This window comes from Aulonocara sp. 'chitande type north' Nkhata Bay, linkage group LG10 (assembly GCF_057382095.1).
Source record: "Aulonocara sp. 'chitande type north' Nkhata Bay isolate Kocher_YH1m ecotype deep benthic linkage group LG10, A_spYH_male_GT1.1, whole genome shotgun sequence".
NCBI classification, from domain to species: Eukaryota; Metazoa; Chordata; class Actinopteri; order Cichliformes; family Cichlidae; genus Aulonocara; species Aulonocara sp. 'chitande type north' Nkhata Bay.
The window spans coordinates 5,161,702-5,185,038 of NC_141353.1; the positions used below are offsets into that span (position 1 = coordinate 5,161,702).

General features: G+C 40.7%; 1 protein-coding gene across 1 annotated transcript; it reads right to left on the bottom strand.

Annotated features, from left to right (window-relative positions):
* Positions 1-15,130: 15,130 nt before the first annotated feature.
* LOC147320072 (endothelial cell-selective adhesion molecule-like) lies at positions 15,131-21,541 on the bottom strand. The gene is made up of 7 exons (XM_086307597.1): positions 21,487-21,541; positions 20,974-21,125; positions 18,283-18,475; positions 18,023-18,178; positions 17,714-17,836; positions 16,702-16,837; positions 15,131-16,226 (listed from the first exon to the last, which is right to left on the bottom strand). The coding sequence occupies exons 1-7, from the start codon at positions 21,539-21,541 to the stop codon at positions 15,689-15,691; spliced, it is 1,353 nt and encodes a 450-aa protein (XP_086163723.1). The 3' UTR covers positions 15,131-15,688.
* Between the last annotated feature and the right edge of the window lie 1,796 nt (positions 21,542-23,337).

The window sequence follows — 23,337 nt, forward strand, 5'->3', positions numbered from 1 at the left end:
AACTCTACAATTATAAGTATTTTATCATATTTCTGCCCTATATTAAACAAACACAGATTTATTGAGGACAGTATAAATCAGGCTTACACAATTCAGCCATACGCCACATCTGTGAAATAGTAAGATCTTGCTCAAGCTCTGTCATGATAGGAGGCAATAAGACGCAGGGTTTATTCAGCACGGACTACTTTTATTGAACTGTAGCACCAGTGTACGTGGCTACATCAATTTTCCAAAAACATACAGTGTTCCAGCGACCTCTAGTGGCCGGCCCCATAGTAGCCTTACTAGTACAAGAAAAATAAATCTCACAACATCTTCCCCTTTAACAAAAGTACTTTAAATATAAAACAGTGTTGTCAGAACGTACGACATCACAGGGGTAGACTACCCTCAGTCCTGATAAGGTATTATTCTGCCCTTAGAACATAGAAAGGAGATAGTCCTCAGTCTCCCTTTGGAGCATCCCTTTGGCAAACCGTGTCCCTATTGACTGGACTGGGCAACAATGTCTTTTCGAGTACTGCAATCGTTTGCCAGGGGCCATTGGGCAGAGGAGTAGTCACGAGGGGTTCCCGTCGCTGTGTAGGCTTGTGCTCTCTGCAAAAGTTGCATGATCTCACCTTGTGTGTCATTTGAAGTCCAATGGTGGGCCACCACACTGTTGATCTTGCACGCTCTCTACATTTAGTTAGTCCTTGGTGGCCTTCATGTAATTGGTCAAGGACACTGGGTCTGAGTGCTGTGGGAATTACAATGCGATCGTGGTAGAGCACTAGACCGTCTGATTCTGAAAGGTGGCTTCTGGCTGCATAGAAGCCTTGCAGTGATGAACTCTTTGCCATTCTCAAAGGCCACCCTTGTCTGATGAAAATGATTGCTTTTTGAAGCTCTGGGTCCATCTGTGTAGCACTGTGAATTTCCTCCAACTTATGTGACTTGATAGGTTTGCTTGTCACTACGTTGCTCACATATACCTTGACCCGGCTGTCTGTCTCGAACTGATAGCATCCATGCAGTGGATGTCTGGAGAGTGCGTCCGCCACCACTAACTGTTTACCGAGAACATGCTCAGCAGTGACACTGAATCACATCAGTCGCATCAGCAGTCTCTGACATCTCAGTGGTGTTTGGTCAAGGTCGTATGAGTTGATCAAAGGCACCAAGGGCTTATGGTCAGTTTGTACACATACATGACCCATGCCTTGGATGTAGCGGGAAAAACGTTCACAGGCCCAGACAGATGCTAAACACTCTTTTTCAATCTGTGAATATCTTTTCTCTGCATCTGTGAGAGTGCGAGAACAAAAAGCAACAGGCCAAAACTCCCCGTCATGGTCCTGTAACAGTGCAGCATGCAGGCCATAGCTGCTTGGACCTGTTGAGCTTAAGGCCTGATGCTTTGATTGTCAGTAATACTGCATCTAAGCGTTGGTCATGCTCCTCTTTCTTAGCCCCGAAAACCAGTATGTCGTCCATCACAATGACAGTCCCATCTAGGCCCTTGAGCAAAGTGCTCATGAGCCGCTGGAAGATCTCGGGTGCTGTTATGCCAAATGGCAGACGCCTGAAGCAAAACCTGCCCATGGGAGTTATGAACGTGGTCAGTTTTTGGCAGCTGGGGTCCAGTGGAATTTGCCAGAACTCACTGGAGGCATCCAAAGTGGAGAAAACTTTGGGGCGATCGTGACTCAAAGAGTTGGGAGTTCGGCTTGTGACCGGAAGGTTGCCGGTTTGAACCCTGGCTCGGACAGACTCGGTCGTTGTGTCCTTGGGCAAGACACTTCACCTGCCGCCTACTGGTGGTGGTCAGAGGGGCCGATGGCGCGATATGGCAGCCTCGCTTCTGTCAGTCTGCCCCAAGGCAACAGTGGTTGTGTGACTGGAGGAGCTATTGGCTTTTGCGGTATGTAACTTACTTTATTAACTTACATTACAGCAAATTTATGCATTTTGTCCACGTGTTTATTTTTCTGTTTTGCAGCTGGTCTGAAGGCTGGTGTTTATTCTCTGCTGCAATTAATCATGACTTGCGGTGAAGCTCTATGGAGTGGCTCGATGGACAAAAACATAAATATTACACATGTGGCCCAGAGAAAGAAGACTCGCGTTGTGAGTTTGCTAACCCTGATGTTTCCCTGCACATCAAGGATTGCTGTTAAAGCAGAATTGAAGTGTACTGTTCAAACACAGGGATTTTAAGTGGCACCATAGTGGGTTAAAACAAACAAACAAACATAAAAAAAAGACATGTCGGTTTTTCCTGTGACTTTCATATTGTGGACAGTTAGAGCAAGGAATGCCAATTTCTCATGGTGAATCTTCAAAGACAGAGCAGAGTGGGTCTGCTTCAGTGGCGCACTGATCAGGTAATGAAAGCTGAACTTGTGTGAATTTCACTCTGGGTCAAAACTCAGATGAGCAATGTTCTGCCTGTAAAACATTGGTTTGATGTGTAAGTAACTAATCCACACCAGGATTATTTTTAATAAAAGCATTTTTTTTTAAATTGTGGATTTACTACTTTTCCTTGATTATTAAAGGACTACAACACCCAAACTAGTCATTACCTTTGCTTTAATTTTTTCTTTTTTTTTATTATAGCGAAAGTAGTCTTCAGGAAAAGTTCTCCAGGCTTCTTGAAGGACATTCAATTCAGTTCAATTCAAGTCAAGTTGGCTTTATTGTCACTTCAACCATATACAGTTTAACAGTACACAGTGAGGCGAAACAACGTTCCTCCAGGAACCAAGGTGCTACATGCAACATAAATTTACAACATAATTTAACAGAAAACTCTAAACTAGCTAACTAAGAGGCCTAGTTAGCTGGCTAGCAGAGACAAGACAGACTGACCTAACATAAATTACAACATAAATGAACAAAAAACTATCTAACTATCTAAGGATGACTTTTTTTTTTTTGTTATCAGACAGCAGACAACAAAGTGCACGTGCAAATGTGCAAACAAGAGCAGCAAGTGACAGTGTGACAAAAAAAAACACAACGTAACATAATAATAAGGTTTTGTGATGATGAGTTGAGGTAGTGGAGGAACAGTAAACATTCCTTAGTGTAGCAGCAAAAATTAGGAAGTGCAGAAGTTAGTGCAGAAAGTCCAGTAATAATATTGTGCAAAAGACCATTTACAGGTTGGTGTGTGCGATGGTTTGGTGGTGTAGGTCAGTGTGTTTGTGCTTGTGTTGATTAGTCAGTCCAGTCTCAATGTTTTGAGGTAGTTGAGTTAAGCTGAGTGATAATGTTAGTATGTGTGTGTGTGTGTGCGTGTTTATCAGTCAGTCCCTTTTTGCTGAGGAGACGGATGGCTTGTGGAAAAAAGCTGTTGCACAGTCTGGATGTGTGTGCCCGAATGCTTCGGTACCTTTTTCCAGATGGCAGGAGTGTGAAGAGTGTGTGAGAGGGGTGTGTCCGATCAGCCACAATGCTGGTGGCTTTGCGAATGCATCGTGTGGTGTAGATGTCCTCAATAGAGGGGAGAGAGACCCCGATGATCTTCTCTGCTGTTCCCACTATCCGCTGTAGGGTCTTGCGGTCTGATATGGCACAGTTCCCAAACCAGACAGTGATGCAGCCGCCCAGGATGCTCTCGATAGTTCCTCTATAGAAGGTGGTCAGGATCGGTGGTGGAAGCCGGGCCTTTCTCTGTCTTCTCAGAAAGAAGAGACGCTGTTGGGCTTTCTTGTGCAGGGAGCTGGTGTTGAGGGACCAGCCGAGGGCCGTCTCCAGGTGGACGCCCAGGAATTTGGTGCTGTCGACGATCTCCACAGAGGAGCCGTTGATGCTCAGCGGTGAGTGGTCGCCTCGTGTCCACCTAAAGTCAACAACCATCTCTTTTGTCTTGTCAACATTCAGAGACAGGTTGTTGTCTTTACACCAGTCCGTTAGTCTCTGCACTTCCTCTCTGTACGCTGACTCGTCGTTCTTGCTAATGAGACCCACCACGGTCGTGTCATCAGCGAACTTAATGATGTGATTTGAACTATGTGTTGCTACACAGTCATGAGTCAGCAGTGTGAACAATTCAATTCAATTCAATTCAATTCAATTTTATTTATATTGCACCAAATCACAACAACAGTCGCCTCACAGAGCTTTATATTGTACAGTAGATCGTACAATAATAGATACAGAGAAAAACCCAACAATCAACAATATGACCCCCTATGAGCAAGCACTTTGGCGACAGTGGGAAGGAAAAACTCCCTTTTAACAGGAAGAAACCTCCGGCAGAACCAGGCTCAGGGAGGGGCGGTCATCTGCTGCGACCGGTTGGGGTGAGAAGGAAGACAGGATAAAGACATGCATTCAAAGCTCTTCTTTTGGATGTTGGCTGCCTTTCCTTCCCTTCTCTGTCAAGATGATCCCACTATTCACTAATGTTGAGGTCCAGGGTTTGGGGAGGCCAATACACAACTGATAGCATTCCATAATGTGTTTTTCTATTTGAAGATGGTGGTGTTGTAAATGCTATTGTATAATTACGTTAGCACAATGGTGATAGGAAGGCCCCAACCCCGCCTTCCTAATGTGGGAGCCAACCAATAGGACCACTCCCTCCATGTCTGCGACCAGTGAGACCACAATCATCACCATCTAACAAGGTACCAGTGATATGAGACACATATGTTGCTTTCCACTTGTATGCACAATCATATTGGGTCACGGGTGGTATATGGGAAGTCTGGTAAACAGGTCCCTGGTGGCAGGAAACTAAGTCCGTGGGTCAGAGGGGGCCAGCCGAGATTCAGTCTCTGAGCATGTTACATGTAGGACACTGGGTTCTGTGTTCCCTCTGTTTAGTTTCTGCCCATGTGTTCCTTCTGTTCTCTGTCTGTTACTGTGTCTCTGAGTCCAGTCTGTGCATTTCCTGTTTTATTTTGAAGGTCTGTGTCTTATGTCAGTGTGTTCAGTTTTGTGCTCTCCCTGTCTCGTCTGTGTAATCAGTGTCAGCCGTGTCTCCCAGCTGTGTCCTTTCAGTCCTGTTCACCTCTTGTATTTAGTGTCTGAGTCTCACCCTGCTCGTCGTTGCGTCGTTCTTCATTCTACTCTGTTTTTTCTGTTTGCCCGGTTTCCTGTCTGTTGCTTTCCCAGTTTAGTTAGTTTTCTGTTCAATCGGCAAACTCCCAATAAAGACGGGTGTTTTGACTTCACATTTGCCTCTGTGAGTCCTGCTCTTGGGTTCCTGCCTGCCTTCACACAGCCATGACATTTTCTTCTTTTTTTTCCTGTTATTTATCTTCCTTCGTTGAGTCTCTGTTTCCTCCTTTTCTGCTTTTCTGCTTTGCAGTTTTTCACTTTTTCCTTTTTATTTGTTTCCTGTCTTTGTTCCTGCTGCTTTTATTGGAAGCAAGCTCCTCTGCAGAAAGAAACGCAATGTAGGACACATGTAGCTTTGGAAGATGGGTGCAACACTGACTGTCCAGCTCAGCTCAAAATTCAGTGTTTAGACATTTTCCTAGCTCTCCCATCTTCTTCTTCTTCATCCTCCTCCTCCCTTGGTCTCCTCCTCGAACCGTCTGGTACTGGGTTGGGGGGCAATAGCACAGGAGCATCCTGGCCATTGTCTCCATCGTCATCTGTGTCACTATCAGGAACACTTTCAGTGTCGCTCTCAGATCCCTCATCTTCCCACCACCTGATTTCATCAATAATTGGATCTTCTTCTGCTACATTATTGTACACGGGTTGTTCTATTTCTAGAGGTGGATTTCTTTCTGTGTAATCTCCTGCTCCCATCTCTGCTCTATTAATGACCAATGGTCGTTCTATCTGTTGGGGTGGATTTCTTTCTATGTTATCTCCTACTCCCATCTCTGCTCCATTAATGACCAAGGGTCCTTCTATTTCCTGGGGTGGATTTCTTTCAATGCCATCGCCTACTCCCATCTCTGCTCTAAAATTTTCCCAGGGTCCTGCTATTTCCTGGGGAGGATTTATTTCGATGCCTCCTGCCGGAACATCAACTGCCTCCTCTTGTTGTGGCAGTTGATTATCAACTAAACCACGCAACTGATTGATTTCAATCCAGGGGAACATCCTGTCAACTGCTCTAAGATTTCCCTGTTGCAGCAGTGCCAAAAGCAGCTCATTGACTGCTAGTCCTACACCAACATGGTTTTGTTCACCATCGTCATGGTTTTGTGAGCCGTCTCCTCTATCCATTTTTTGAAAACAGTCTGCTTTAATAGACTGGAGGAAACTGGTCGGTACAGCTGTCAAACTTTAGCTGATTGGTACAGAACTTTTAAAATATCCTTGAAAAAGAGTTTAAATCTCTTTAGGAAACTGTTTAAAAACACGAAGCAAATGTGAACTAATCGCAACTGATTGCTGTGAGGAACACTGCGAACTAACGGCTATTTAAAGATTTTCAGATCAAAGTCAAGATTTTGATTGGTTGTGGTTTGAGCTGACTTTTGTGACGTCATCGAATTTGGTTCATTGTGATGACGGTCAACGTTCTGCTGATGAAAAAATGTCGCCGGTGACTGAAACTTTTACAGGAGAAGCATTTCCCACAAAGCCTTGAATGAATTATAGTGACAGAAAGAAAGAAAGAAAGAAAGAAAGAAAGAAAGAAACAGCAACAACTACTAAACAGAATTTTTGCACGTTTAAAATCACCATGGCAATGCGCATGCGCATATTCTCCTGCACGCAACGGGCTTTGGAGTTGACGTAACGCCGCAATGCATTGTGGGAGCACCAGGCCACGAATCAAAACAAACACACTGTAGCTCAAAATGAAAAGGACGGTGTAGAGACAGTTTGTGTCCACATGCAAAGAGACGGTACTTGCAAAAAGTAGCGTGCATCGGAAATGTGGACCCATATGAAAGTGGAGTAGAAACCCTGAAGACCAAACCGCTGTTGACTTAGCATGATCTGTTCTCGTACCTTGTCTGTAAAGTCAGCGCATACACGGCGCACCAATTTCGCCGTTATAAATCTCTGGAGGCGCACATCCAATTCACCAAGGACTGGGTGCAATTGTGAGTACGCCGTCATTCAAACCAAGTGAAGTCAGCTTGAGTACTACGAGTAAAATGCGTTTGATTTCCCTCCGAACATTCAGATTAGTGCAGCATAAATTCATTCATGAGGGGAAATTACAGTGAGAACATGTGGAAGCTCTGTTAGATGGATGCCATAGTGAGTTCAGTGCACTGATGTGACATTGTCCTGAAGGATTTAGTTATTCTCTATGGTTAATGAAATTACACTAATTAATTCATATTTATTATAAATAATCCTAATTACACATCTTGCTTCCGTGTTTGTGTGCTGTGTCACTAAATACATTTTAGTGACACATTTTATTTTAGTTTTATACATTGATTAATGACCTGCAGAATCGCCTTATCATATTAAGTGTCCACAATTGTCACTTAAAGTCGAACTTTATGCTTTCTCACTCTTGAAAGTGATTACATCCTTGCATTACATACTTAAGTTTTTTGCTGATAGGTTTCTAAAAAGAAACATGCAGATTTAAAATATAACATGCAGCTTTCTATATATGGATACATAAAAACACTTTAGTTGTTACATTTATGATTAATGTATTTGAACGTAGACACAACACATTTGTGTCGGCCTTGGCTTATTAAAGTTCGTGTCTTGAACCTTGCCTGTGTGTGTTTCAGGTACTGCACTCTCAAAGACTGAATCATCCAGCATTGCAGCCATGGGTCATTGTGAGTATCACAGGGAAGGTTGAAGCCGCCCACTGCAGCTGTATGGCCGGAGTCGCGGAGACCTGCACCCATGTCTCTGCTCTTCTGTTTAAAGTAGAAGCAACAGTGTGGATCTGTGGCACAAGGACTGTTACAGATGAACCTGCATACTTGATTTTGCTGGGTAATATGACCAAGATACAGCCAGAGGTTGGCCATAAGATAGACTTCTCCTCTTCAGCTGCCCAAAAAAAGGCTCTCAATCAAAACATAAACAGACCATCTGTAGTGACAGGTAAAAGAAGCCGTCCTCAAAACAGAAAAATTCACAGGCACAGACGGTATCCACGCGCCTTCACGTCTGCAGTGCCCGGTGGTGCTTTCCGTGGCTCGTTACAAACGATGTGACATATATGAAGTTGTAAGTGTTCGTGTATTTAATATCGTACTAGGCAGATTTACTGCATTACCATTTACTACACATTTACCTGTGTATGGCTATTGTCAGTACATGTTGCTCATTGTAAACTTTCTTTAAGTGTGTAACATTCACAATGATACTGTTGATGGTAACGTGTATGATTCCAGCGTACCTGACAGGGACTATTGACTTTTTGTACACAGTTGATTATGTAAAGCCCCTTGCATTGGATTCATAATCAAGTTCACTGATTGACTACCCTGCAGTGCTGTTTTCCTGTATTCCTGTTTCATCCACTTTAATGAAGTGTCCTGTGTTATAGTAACAGTGAGTTGTGGATTCACTTAATGAATGCCTAAGTTGGGCTTTAATCTGCCTTAGACTTACTGATCTTCTTTGAATCAGCACCACAATAATCGTAAGGGCACTGACAAAACATACAAGTATAAATAAATAAAATCTATAGAAAGAGAAATATGTTTGATATGTTTTTATTAAGTTGCACACAAATAGCATTCTCTGCCAACAGGCTCAGAAGACAAAACTATGTAGAAACTGTGGAGGCAAACTTCTTTTCTCATGTAGTAATCACATGTTTAATCATATCACATTAGTTATAGTAATATCACTTTCTCACTTTACTATAGTAAGAGCACTCCCATCACCAGTTTACATGCATGTGGAATGTTAACACAGTGAGGCCATTGTAATGGGAGACGTTAAATAGATAGTGGGATGATCCTAGTGTTTCACTGGGATGCTCTCTCCACATTGCAATGTGTTTATTAAACCCACTTCAAATCAAGCTCACTGGGTGTGTTGCAGGTTATTGTTAAAATTTCCATAACAAAACACATAACAGACCGGAACCACAGAAGCAATGTGTACAAGCAGGTGGCAAACACAAGTTTTTGAAGTATTTGTACAACACATGCCTCTGCAACAGCTTCAGTGTTTCCTGGAATTGATTCGGAAACAATAACAAAGCTAATATCTATCTGTTATGACAGTCAAATTTCCCCCAAATAGTCTTGGTTGAGGTCGAGTGACTGTGAAAGGTATATGATCACAACATTTTCATAATGAACTATTCAGTGACCCCTCTTCAAATATTTTGTCACAGGACAAACATAATCTCTCATAGCATCTTTGTCGTGATTTTACAACTCTTTGACCTTTGACAAGTGGACCCTAACATGGCAGCAAAGTGCAACAATGTCTCTTCGTGTGCGGGTCAAGAGTTCACGGTATGCATTTAATTTCTTGCATGTCTGTAAATGACTAGTACAATGGTATAAATAATCCTTCACATTTTCCAGTATAAAAGTGGAAAATATATATAAATATAAAATAAATATATTACATCGTCTCATCGGGGCAACCTAAAAGACTCCTTTTATGGCTAGTCTTTGCACATCATAATAACACAGAAGAGAAGAAAGCAATTCATTCTCGATTGCTCTTAATTTCAGGGGATTTTCCAACCTGTTTTGGTTCAAAAGAGCCAAAGGAAAATCCTCATCAATGTTAGAGTGACAACTACATGCTTTTATTGCATGTGCACTGATAATGCTTACTGTCCTGTCATTGTAAGTCAGTCAAAATACATAAATAACACGTTGTGATCATACTGAAGACCACAGACGGCAGTCCAGGCATCAGGTGAGATAAAGGAGCTGGAGACATCACCTGATAAAGAAAAAAAGAGAAATGGAAAAGAGAAGTCTCCTTTATTGCACATTTTTCACCAATCACAAGCCTCTTCTCCCCCCTTCTGCCACCCTAGACTTTTGACCAATCACCGATCAGGATGAATTGCATTACTGGCTGATAAGGATACGTTGAAGAGGATGGATGGATAATAAAGCAACATGAGCATAAATGAAAGCAAAAATATTATGCAAGCATCAAGGCACAAAGGAATTTCAATTGGCTTACAAAAAAGAAGCCAGAACAGCGCAGCTAATATTACGTAACTTTAGGTGGCACAGAAGGAAATCCTGTGCTCTAAACAACGGAAACAGTTAAGGGAGATGAGACAGAAAAAGAGGGGACACACACACACACACACACACACACACACACACACACACACACACACACACACACAAAGGTACACAGAGGACAATGACACAGGGGGAACCTAACCTAGACTTATTTGCACATGTGTGACTTTCTTAGTCTCAGACAATTTGCATGTTAATGATCAAGGAACTGACCTCACAGCCGATTGTTTGTCAGTGGTGCTAGTTTCAGTCATTGTGGAAATGTACTGTTTAAAAGGTTGGGGAAACCTGTAGCCAGCTGAGACTGAAGAAGTGACTTGGTTGAGTGACAAAATGTTTCTCCCACTGAAAACGCTACGTTGAGATTTACAGAGTCAATCTTTTGGGATCTTATAAGGACATTTTAAAAACTTACTCAGCATGGTTGTTTTTTGTGGGTTTTCCTTTTTGCTTGTTTAAGAGAATAGTAATTGTATTTTGTTCATTTCATGAAGAATATAATCTCTGCTAACAATGTAGCTGCGATTGACTGGTGTTCCCTGAATGCCTCACATACAGCTCCAGGACATTCAGCCAAGAGTCACTGATCCAACTTCAAGATTTAAATCCCGGATAAGCACATCTGGTGTTTAAGACTTTGCTGCTTCCCTGTTGACTACTGTAATTTGTTACTTTCAGGATTTCCTAAAAAACAAAGCAAAAATGACAGGGAACAGAAAGGGAGAGCATTTTTCTCCTACACTGGCTCCTCTGCACTGGATCCCTCTTAAATACAGGACTGAATATAAAATACTATTTTTACTTCTAGAGTCTAATTTTTTTACATGACACTGTGCACTTCAGGACTTTCAAATATGAAGTTTTTTTTGTTTTTTTTAGAGTCAAACAGGAACTTGTACTTAGTCATGTTACTCCTGAGTGATCTTATGAAGTGATGATTTTCATCCATGTAACCTGACAAACATTATTGTTGTTTTGGTTAATTTTCACACACAGCTAAAGCTTTGAGCACTTTCCTAGTTTCTACTCACTCCGTTATGTGCTTCCATGTTTCATTTGAACTTCTTTGGTCCATCCACATAAATCCATCCATAAACACGAATCGATTCTGAATTTTCCTGTACCAGAAAGAGATCTGATGAAGGAGGAGCAGAGGGGAAAAGCTCTTCATTTATGTAAGGCTTTTCTCTGTTTTTGCACTTTTTTCTTTCAGTTGTAAATCAGTGTGAGTTTCTCCAGCAGGCTTGCTTCTTTCCTCCTCGTCTCCCATCCAGTACAACATGGTAGGCTGAACCTCACTGGGATTTATGTAGCACCTCTACAGCCTCATTCTAGAAAATTCATACACAATAACATTCACAGCTGTTTATTGCTGTATAAAGACTATGCAGAAGCAGAAGGTACTGGCTCATCAAACTCTCAACAGCAATAATGTAGACATATGAAGTTGGTGGGATTGTTGCAAAGCAAACAATCAGGCTGTGAAGTGTTTTAGCTTTATGGATATCAAAGGGTTGCTCAGTGAATCGACCAATAAAATCTGACACCTTGTGGACAGATGATACCATTACAGCTGATAGAATCACCGGGTTTGTTCTTTTTAGGGGTTATTTTTATGCCTCCAGTGTAACAGTGTGAGCTGTGTTGAAGTACTGCGGGTTCAGTAGAGGTCTCAGGACACCAGTCCTCGAGGCCTGGAGTTGCCCACCCCTGCTATAGAGGATGCATAGGTCTGATCTTGGAAAAACGAAATGTGTTTGGCAAAAAGATGAAGAATCTTTTTCAGTTCACACAGAAAGCTCTGATCCCAGGATGTTTTTAAGGGATTGTCATACTTTTGACATCATTGTATTTGCTGATTATTCATCAGTTCTGTATCTGTTCCCTCTGTCCTCTCCATGCTGACCTCCTACTTCCTGTCCATCTCTCCACCTCAGCTATCTACTCAATTCCTCTGCTATCCTGGTTTGTGTGTTTACGTGTGTGTGCTTGTTTTTGTGCAGCAGCGGGACTTAGTGGAGATTTTCTGCCTGTTGGTTCCACACTTCCACACGCCTGTGATGACATTGTCCTGAACCGCTACTTAAAGGAGTGGCTGGTCCTCTCTTGGTGCTGGATTGTTTAATGACAGATCCTTGTCAGCTTTTTTCTAACAAAAACGCCAAAGGAAAACCCTGTGTCCTTTCAAGCTCAGTCATCAATCCTTCCTTCCTTCTACAAGCTTGCCAAGAAGACAAAATTGGTAAAACTTGGAAAACAAGAATAAAACAAAACTCACAAACAGCTGATCTTTTTAAATTTTAATTGAAAATATAATACAAGGCATTTTCAATGAACATAAATATGGAAGATACAAGTGCACACTGCACATTATTGTCTACAGTTTAGGCCGTCTGTATAAGTAAGCATATTTGTTTGGCCACCAATTTGTCCACAGCAGTTATACAATCCACACTGGTTTATAACTCAGTGTGATAGTGAGCACTTCTTTCACTTTTCTTAATGTGCTTTTTATACATGTACAATATAAAAATAAAGGCTTGCGTTGAATACATTTGAATGTCCATAATGTACACTTTTAAAGGACACAGAGTCTTAAATGCACAGCAAACAGATTTCCTCTTTTCTTTCAACTTCCCTCATGAAATCTTGACTTTAGTCTTGAGCTTATATTCTCAAGTGGTTTGCATGAGATGCTTTTACAGTATGTTTTCCTTCAACCTCATCAGCCTTCATCTCAGAATGTCATGTAAATAATTGTAAAAATATCTGTGCACATTAACCAAAAGCTTAAATAACAAACATATGCTCCAGTGTAATTACACTACAGCAGAATATGACCACACTTTCTTCTCTTTTCCAAATCGAAATCATATTCAGTAACAACAGACATTACAAATAGCGCTAATGTGTAAAAACATAATAAATAGTTTTAGTTCTTAACTAATGAAAAGAAGTTCTGGAATCATTCAGTGTATTAAAATGACCTTAGCTATTTGGATACATTCTTACAAATGTGATTTTTACAAAACAGTGCCTCCCTCACAGCAGTTTTTATTCAAAATATGTCCACACATTTTGGAAATGGAAAATAGTTTCTGAACCAAATCTAGTTTATTTGTTTCAGATTAGAAGCAAACTGAAACACATTTGTTAACTTCCAAGGTGCATAAAGAAAGTCTAAAGAGGTCGAGATTCCAGGAATATCTGTAGTGCAAGACTGATGGTCCTGCAATAATGTTGATGGAGTCTTTAGGTTTTTAGCCAAAAACTCCATCAGCTTAAATGAAACTTGATAAAATGGCTCAAATTTGCTGACCTAACAATGCATCTCGAGGCTTCTTAACAGACTTTCGTGCGCTTTACGCTTGTTAACATTTCCCCAAATATTTCTAAGTAGAATGTGAATACTTGATATACTCAAGTAAAGAAACTATAGAAATTTGTCAAATTTGTGCTACATAACTGTATATCCACAATTTTTTTCCAAGGAGTTTAAATACGTAAGTGCTGAAGTGCGGTGGACCATTTTGAAAGGAGACCTGCCTTATGGTTCTAATCCTGATGTGATGCATAGTGGTGCTCTGCTGCTAGCTGATATATTTGGTGGCCTCTTTTTGATCTTCAGTTCAATTCAATTTTATTTATACAGCAAATCACAGTTGCCTCAAGGCGCTTTATATTGTAAGGTGGACCCTACAATAATACGGAGAAATAATACAAAGAAAGTCATATTATTGTTAGTTGCCCAACAGTAATATGACCCACTTTGGCAACAGTGGGAAGGAAAAACTCCCTTTTAACAGGAATAATCCTCCAGCAGAACCAGGCTCAGGGAAGGGCGGCAATCTACCGCGACTGGTTGGGTTGTGGCAGATGGCCGGTTGTATATTTTTTCAGTTTCTTGATCCACTACTGGTCAAAGAAGGTGGCTCCTACTCCCTCTTGTTAAAAGCGAGAGCTTTATCCTCACTGTGCGGGACTGTGTGATCACCGGGTGTCTTTCTCTAATGCTATAAGCTCTTTGCGCCAGTCTAGAAGAACAGGTCCAAATAATGAATGTATGTAATGAATTTATGCTGATGACGCAGATGATGACTAAGTTACAAAAGAATGCCAACACAAAGTGGTAATAAAGGCAAACACGTCCCCTGTTTCTGTTGTCCATAAAGGCTGCACTCAACAACGTGCTACCAATTACCCCCCAAAATTCACATATTTACAATTTGAATGCTGCAGGCAACTTTAAATGATTAGTTATTAGCTATTAGCAGTGATGGGAATAACGGCATTACTTTTTTCAGTAATGAGTAATCTAACTAATTACTATTCCTATCGTTACAACGCCGTTACAGTTACTAACAAGAAAATGCGCTCCGTTACTATTTTTCAAAAAACAGACGATTGAAGCTGTGTTCAGCTTACTGCATCTTATATCAGTTGCATGGAAGTAGCTGTAAGTAATGTGGACGCTACAGCGTTAAGTAGCTGCGCGCGCTCCCGCGGACGGTAATCATGATCACTGTCTAACGAAAAAGAGAGAGAGAGAGAGAGTTTTGTGACGTTTAGCGTGTTTGGAGTGTGTAGTTAGTGTGTAGTGTTGTGGATAGTTTTGTGTTGTGTGTCAGAACAATGAGGCGACTGCTGTCTCCAGGTAGAAACAGGAGTGATACACCTGCTGCTGTCAGACCTGCAGGTATCAGGCTGTGATGTTCTCCTTTATAGTGGACAGAAATTGTGTTTTTGGAGTGGCACAAATAATTTGTGTTGCATCTTATTGAATGCAGAACAACTGATTGTTCTGCATTCAATAAGATGCACTGGTTATTAGTACTAGTCAAGAATATAAGCAAATTTACTGTTCTGCAGTCCTAAACAGCTCAGTATTATCAGAAGCTTTTGCTCATCTGTATTTAAAGAAGTGAGTTTAAAAGCATTTTGAAAGCAAGTTGAAAACCCAACAGAAGCAAAGCCAAGAAAAAGGATTAGGATACTTTGTAAGGGCAAACTTTATCACACAACACATTATGTTGTCTTTTGATGTCTGGTGCTGAAATAGAGTTAATAATACATAGATTAAACCCAGTGTTTATGAGCAACATTCTCCTTCTTAAACAGTAATGACCTATGAGTCCTTCAGGTAGTTTCTCTAAATAAAGACAATGGATAAAGTGTAGCATGCTGGTGCTCTTTTTTTTCTGTCCGTGAGATTAGCACACACAGCGTTCCAGCTGCGGTTAGTAAATGGCAGGAGGAAAACAGTTTGGAAGAAATTACATTTAAAAATCTAAATATGAAAAATGAAAACATTAAAATCCATAAAGTAGAAAAGATGATACTGGACAAATGTATGAAAATCATATCTATACATAGTTTCAAATGTGTACAGTGCATACAGAGTACAAAAGAACTATAAGTAAGTATTCTTAAAGGAAGTAAACAGTGTGTCTGAGAGCTTGTTGGCATCAGTAAATGACCTTTCATTTTGAATTCTTTGCTAAATATTAAAGTCCCTTTGAAAAATCAGCAATTGATCCTTTGTGAGAGTATTCCCTTAGCTCATGCTAGACTAGAGATCCGGCCTGGTTCTGTGCAGGAACCATAATGGGCACGCCTCCCATTCGGGTGATGTTGGAGGCCATGATGGTGGAGGTGGGTAGTGGTGGCGGGGAGGGAGCGGTCTGGAGCTGCAGCCGAGGCTGGTTGTACGTTTGCGGCAGCGCCTGTGCCTGAGGCAACTGGGTGTAGCGCTCGGGTCTGGGCATGGAACCGCCATTGCTGCCGGCCTCGGGGGACAATGGCTGTTCACGTGGCAGGGTGGTGTTGTTGTTGTAGCTGTAATGGGTGGGAGTGGAGGCCCCTTGGTGGCGGGACGGTCTATAGCCGGCATTGCTGCCTGTGGCGGTGATGATGGATGCAGTGTCTGAGGGGGGGCGCTGTGGATACTGCTGCAGGTGGTGGTGGTGGTTGTTGTGGTGATGGGAGGACTCTTTGTGGTGTGGGCTGGAGGCGATGGAGGACAGGGTGCCATTCTTGGAGATGATGTCAGAACCCATGCCGCTCTTAGCCCATGACACACGCTTGGGAGCCTGAGCATCCTCCCTGTAGACATCGAGGTGCAGGATTACTTATTTGTGGCGTGTAGATTACTTTTAGAAATGCATAATTAGTTCACAGTAACACTGAAATGGAGTACTTCATTAAATCTTGAAACTATGGTCATTTGTTTCTGCTATCACAGGATATGAAAATTAAATCTGAAAAACAGGCTTCTTAAACAGGTGTGATAGAATCACTTTAGTTTGAGAAATGTGCAAGATCAAAATGTGCATTCCTGTGCAATTGGTACATGTCAAAAGTAAAACCTGGGTCATCTGCAAAGGACTAAAATGAATTTGATTCAAAGCAGCAGCAACAAGAACTTCATCTACCAACGCTGCCACTTATGACTTGCCTGAACTGACACTGTTTAGCACTGTGGCAAAAGGGTCCTGGTTCAGATCTGCTGGCCAGCTGAGATGCTGTTACGAATTTTAAATGATAAAATTCTGCTTGCATTTAAGCCACACTGACTCACTTGATTTCATTGGCCAAGTCATCCTCGTTGTTTCTTCTCCTTATCACGAAGACAAAAGCGAGGCACACAAAAAGGAGGAAGATGAAGCCAGCCACTGAGCCAACTGTGGCACCAACAATCACCCCCACTTTATTGGCTGGAATTAAAGAACATACAATTACTATCTCAAAGAATTTAAAAACACTTTTATTACCTCATTTCGTGTAGAATCAATAGTACTTGTACAGCACTGGCTAGAAAAGCAGATTAATGTTTTATATTCGAGTCATGTAAAGATGTCCTTTCTGTTTGACATAGAGATGGACTAATCAGGTGACCAGTTGTGCTGTGGCCTAGCAAATCAGTTTTAAGCTACAATTCAGTTTCATTTATATAGGGACAAATCACAACAGCTGTTGCCTCAAGGCGCTTTATATTGTAATGTAAAGACACTACAATAATGCTGCGATGTTGATCACTAATTTACCGCTGTCCATTGTTTTCAGGCTTCTGCAACATTATATATTCCCAGGACGCTAGGTTGTGTTGGGCATGGTTGACTGTCCAGACTCATGTTAAAGTAAGACAAATTCAGCCAACTTTGACAAAAGTATAATTTTCTTAGCTGCTGAATAGAAAAGTCAGCTAAGCTAATGGTTACAATGTAAAATGTCACAGCCCTATGCTAGCAACGTTAAACATGTCTGGCAAACAGGGTTTGTTTTTTACTTTGAATCTGTGTAAGTCATGAGTGATAGGGGTTTATAATGATACTTTTGCTAAATTATTGTATATTTGTAATATTTTAATATATATGTAAGAAAGTTCGCTGCATATTCATTTAGTTTTCTTATGACGTGTCAGCAGTCATAAGAAATTAGTAGGATATGATCGTGTCCAACAGAAATAATTAATTACATCGATGCTCGCTGTTCATGCTTGATAATAGTGTATCTGAATGTGTGGTCCATAACTATTTTTCATCACTTATTTTTATTAATAAACCATAACCAGGGTTACACTTGCTGCGTACAGTTGGTAATGTGCAGGTCGATTGCGCAGCTCTTTTCTGCCACCGTGTTGCTGGCTGTGCACACGTATTTCCCCGACATGTTGCTGCTCAGGTTGTTCAGCTTCAGAGTGCCAGTCTTCTCATCTAACACAGCAGTTTACATGGAAAAGACAGTCAAACACACATGAAGACACATTATTTCACATGTATAACAGTTCTCAAAGATGTGCTAAGTGACAATCCCAAAAGACGGTGTGCAGGCTGCTTTTTCTATCAATAATTCACATTTATAGCAAACAATGACTCTTTGTTTTTTCGCTGTGCACTCACTGAGCATGGGTGAGAAGAAGACCTCAGAGGTGGGGCTGGTTTTCTTCCACTTGTACAAAGGAATAGGTTTCCCAGAGCTGGACATGCAGATCAGAGTAACATTTCCTTTTACCTCTGGCTTCCCTGTCATAGAGCACTTCGGAACAGAAGGAGGGACTGAGGGGAGAGGATTATGTAATGTTTTATTACAAGACTTTCTGTTTTACTGTTTCACAGTGAATCTGAGAAGTACAGCTGTGCAACGGGTGAATTTCCCTTACCTTTCACATCCAGGGTAACCGTTTCAGTAATACCATCATTAACAATCTGAAAGATGTAGCTTCCTGAATCGGACTCCCGGGTGTTGTTGATGTAGAACGACACATCTGATGATGGCATCTGATGTAGGAAACCGACACGGCCCTTAAACTGTCCGTCAAACACCTTCACCTCGTTGTCGGTGTAGGAGATGATCTGGACAGAAGGACAGAAAGCAAGCGTCACATGAAACAAAAAGAAGATTAAAAAAAGGTTTTTTTGGGGGTCTTTTAGTACATAAAAGAAAGCACACGAAGAAGTAGTTGTGCATAACAGATATCACTGACCTGTGTCACTGACATCCAGGTCAGGGATGTAATGGACTTTGTATTTATCCAAAACATTTCCAGAGATTTATTTGCTAAATGTCCAAGTGCAAGACTTTAAAGAAAAGAAAGTTTCACTAACACTGGTAAAATCAGCAGTGCTTACAGAGGAAAGTTCAGGACATCTTCAACAACTCACCTTAGTATCACTGACATTGGACAGAAGTTAGCTTCACTGACTCATCAACCTTTACTGGACTCTACACAAAGTTTTACAGCCTCCTCCAAAGCAACTACACATGACGCATATCGGCAGGTGAGGTAAACAGTGCACGGCGGACTCACAGCCCACATTTTAAAAAGGTACGTTCTCAGTTTAAACATTGGACATGTTTTCTATGTTCAGTTGTGAATAAAATTAAATCTAACCTTCACATTTCCACCTATAAGGCCAAATTAAACAGTAATATTAATGTTCTTGAACCTGATCTATAAATTCTCAGCTCTCATTCTCTGCAATTTAATTAACACAAATTATGCAGGTCTGTATTGTTAGATAAATACTACATTCTAACGAATATGGCTCTTGTACAATAAAAAACAAAACACAACAAAAGAAGCCTGATATAAAACCTAGTTCCAGCATATGTATCTCTGCAGTGGAAGGGGCTGAAATACAGTATAAATAGAACGGTTCAAGGCAGATGCATCATTTACAGTAAAAAGTAAAGATGTTCTTAGATTAAAATCTGTTTTCTTTGAGTAATCTAGTCACCTGATGGTCTGGACCTTGATCACTTGCTGTAACTGATGGAACCTTGAATTCTGCTTTATACCAGAGAATCCTGAAGGAAAAGCTCCTGCCATCAGCTTGTATTCTGAAGTTCAATTACATTTGAGTTATGCACCAGGAAGGTGATCCAGAACATAGCAGCAAAAGAAAAAATGAAGGTTTTGGAGTGATCAAAATAGTCAAAGACCGGACTTAAATCTGATTGAGATGCTTTGGCAAGACCTTAAACAGACCGTTTATTCTCAAAAGCCCTCCAATGTGAAAGAATTAAAGCATTCTGCAAAGAAGAGTGGGCCAAAATCACTCCACAGTGATCTAAAAGCATCATCGCCTGTTACCTTAAAGGTAAGAACGGTGAGGAGCAAAAACTGTCTGTTTAAAAGAGAAGATGAACTGAGGGGCTGCACCAAGAACTCATGCATTGGTATTTATGATTACTTTCAACTACAAATGATGCCAAGCAACTCTAATAGCATTCAAAAACAAAACCAAGAGCTGGAAAAGGCACAATAGGTTCTTGTCAATTATTTTCTCCATATTACTATTATTATGCATAGGAAACATATATTAGCAGTTTGGAAAAAATATCACTTTGTCAAATTTTAGTTACTTACATAATTAGTACCATACCACCCCATTAGAGCACTTTGCTCTCAGACTGTAGGCTTACTTGTTGTTCCTAGTTCATTTAAAAGTAGAATGGGAGGAAGAGCCTTCAGTTTTCAGGCCCCGCTTCTGTGGAACCAGATTTGGATTGGGGAGACAGACACTATCTCTACTTTTAAAATTAGGATTCAGAGTTTCCTTCTTGCTAAAGTAGTACAGTTAGGGCATGATCAGGTGACCCTGAGTTATGCTGAGGCTGCTGGAGGATTCCCATGATGCACTGAGTATTTCTTCTTCAGTCACCTTTCTCGCTCACTATGTGTTTATATACATATTATTTCTAGTTATTAACCTCTGTCTCACTTCCACAGCATGTCTTATCCTGTTTTCCTTCTCTCACCCCAACTGGTCGCAGCAGATGGCCCCGCCCCTCCCTGAGCCTGGTTCTGCCGCAGGTTTCTTCCTGTTAAAACTGAGTTTTTACTTCCCACTGTTGCCAAAGTGCTTGCTCATAGGGGGTCATATGATTGTTGGGTTTTTCTCTCTATTATTGTAGGATCTACCTTACACTATAAAGTGACTTGAGGTGACTGTTGTTGTGATTTGGTGCTGTATAAATAAAATACAATAGAATTGAACAATTTGTCAGAGGGGAATTGCTCACTTTATCTTGTCTAAACACATACGACTCTGAATAGATTGCAGTTAAGTTTTGTTCTTTTATCAGTGAAAATGTTTTTACATTTAATGAATGTTTCTTCCTGTAAAGAGTAAAGTAAGGTGAGACACTAAGGGAAATAATAATAATAAAAAAAAACCCTGTATCCTTTCCCTTCCTGAGTTCTCTTTCTTCCCCTAAATCTATTTGATTGTGATCCTCCTTTTGGATCATCTATCTGCACAGCACAGTAGTATTAGAAACCTTTAAGTCTTTTCTTGTCTTGGCTTGATATACAGTATATTAGACTTAAGTGTAATTGTTTCCTTACCATCTTCATCTGGCTGGTGTTAGGCATCAAAAAGTTCCAGGCGATACTCTTGGAATTTGGGTTGCCGCCAGTGTACCGGGCCTGCAGCTCCACATACTGACCCTCGATCACTTCTCCATTTTTCAGGGGTATTAAAAAGTTGGCCCATATGCCTGGATGAAGGAAGAAAGGGAAAAAATACACTGTAAAAATCACAGTTTTTTATTACTTTTATACACCACTGTACATGTAATCAATAATTGTAATCTCTATATTAATTTCTATTGTTAATCTCTGTCTCTCAGACAGTGTCTTTTGTCTGCCCCCCTCACAGCCAACCAGACGTGGTAGAAGAAGAAGCCGTCGCTCCCAGAGCAGAGGCTTCTTCCTATTAAAAGAGGTTTTTTTCTTCCCACTGTCACCAAGTGCTTGCTCCAGTTGCTAGAATGTTCTATGTAATACCGCAGGGTTTATCCTACAGTATAAACTGCCTTAATGTTGTGATTCAATTGAATTCTGACTCTGAATCATTACCTGTACAGTTGAAGGTGCAGCAGGAAACCTGTTTGGATTGTTCTTTGTTTCTCATGCCTGTTTCATGTTTGATGTCATATTTTTTATAATAAAAAGGTTATAAGCAGAATGATATTATAAGATTAATGAGGATCTGCTTAGCTTCTTTTTAATAATTGCCATTGATACTCCGTGTACAGGAGCGGAAACAATACTATTACGGGTGCAGTGCAGTGAATTACAAAGCTTTTTTTCTTTACTTTTTGCTTTTTGCTAATTATCCAGTGCTCTTCTGACTTGTTTCTAATTTCTTTTTACGTGTATCTAAATATTTGATATGGACTCTGTTTATTTTGTACTTTTATTTACTGTGTCATCAGAGTGACAGGTATCTGTGCATTCATCCCTATCCAACTACATGGAGATATATCAGTGGATATCATCCCCCGATGAAAGAAGCTCATTTCAACAGAGTTGTGCATATTAGCATATTTATGACTTCCTTTGTGTCATGTAGGTGAATGTTACATCGCTAATTGCAAATTCTAATAAACATTCTACCCCAGTTGTGTGTTCATTTGCTTCTGTTTTGCATTTAGTATGATCACTCCTGATAAATTACACAAATTTTTTTTCTTTTTCTTTTTTCATTTGAATCTATTCTTTGGAAACTTTGACTTTTACAAGTTATCAAAAAAGACAGGCAAAAATGTTTATTTCCTCAGGACTACTGTGTGAGTGCAATTTTGACTGGGGATACACATGTAGTTTCTAATATTCCAGTCCAATAATATATATCCTAATATTCCAATATGTCTGGATGTGTTTCAACAGCTGCCAAATGGCCAAGATGCTTTTAGAAGCTCTTATGTTTCTGTAATGTGTCTAAAATTTGGCAAAGACTTTTTTTTGAGAAGGATCTTTATCGGATGCTGATAATACCTACATTTAGAAAAAAACAGGAATTCAGTGCACAATGTTCCTGCTCACTGCAAATTTATTGTGACTAAAGAGATTATTTAAAAATGATTATTATTTGTTTCAAAACAAAAAAAATTCTCACTTTCCATGAAAACAAACTCTACAATTATAAGTATTTTATCATATTTCTGCCCTATATTAAACAAACACAGATTTATTGAGGACAGTATAAATCAGGCTTACACAATTCAGCCATACGCCACATCTGTGAAATAGTAAGATCTTGCTCAAGCTCTGTCATGATAGGAGGCAATAAGACGCAGGGTTTATTCAGCACGGACTACTTTTATTGAACTGTAGCACCAGTGTACGTGGCTACATCAATTTTCCAAAAACATACAGTGTTCCAGCGACCTCTAGTGGCCGGCCCCATAGTAGCCTTACTAGTACAAGAAAAATAAATCTCACAACATCTTCCCCTTTAACAAAAGTACTTTAAATATAAAACAGTGTTGTCAGAACGTACGACATCACAGGGGTAGACTACCCTCAGTCCTGATAAGGTATTATTCTGCCCTTAGAACATAGAAAGGAGATAGTCCTCAGTCTCCCTTTGGAGCATCCCTTTGGCAAACCGTGTCCCTATTGACTGGACTGGGCAACAATGTCTTTTCGAGTACTGCAATCGTTTGCCAGGGGCCATTGGGCAGAGGAGTAGTCACGAGGGGTTCCCGTCGCTGTGTAGGCTTGTGCTCTCTGCAAAAGTTGCATGATCTCACCTTGTGTGTCATTTGAAGTCCAATGGTGGGCCACCACACTGTTGATCTTGCACGCTCTCTACATTTAGTTAGTCCTTGGTGGCCTTCATGTAATTGGTCAAGGACACTGGGTCTGAGTGCTGTGGGAATTACAATGCGATCGTGGTAGAGCACTAGACCGTCTGATTCTGAA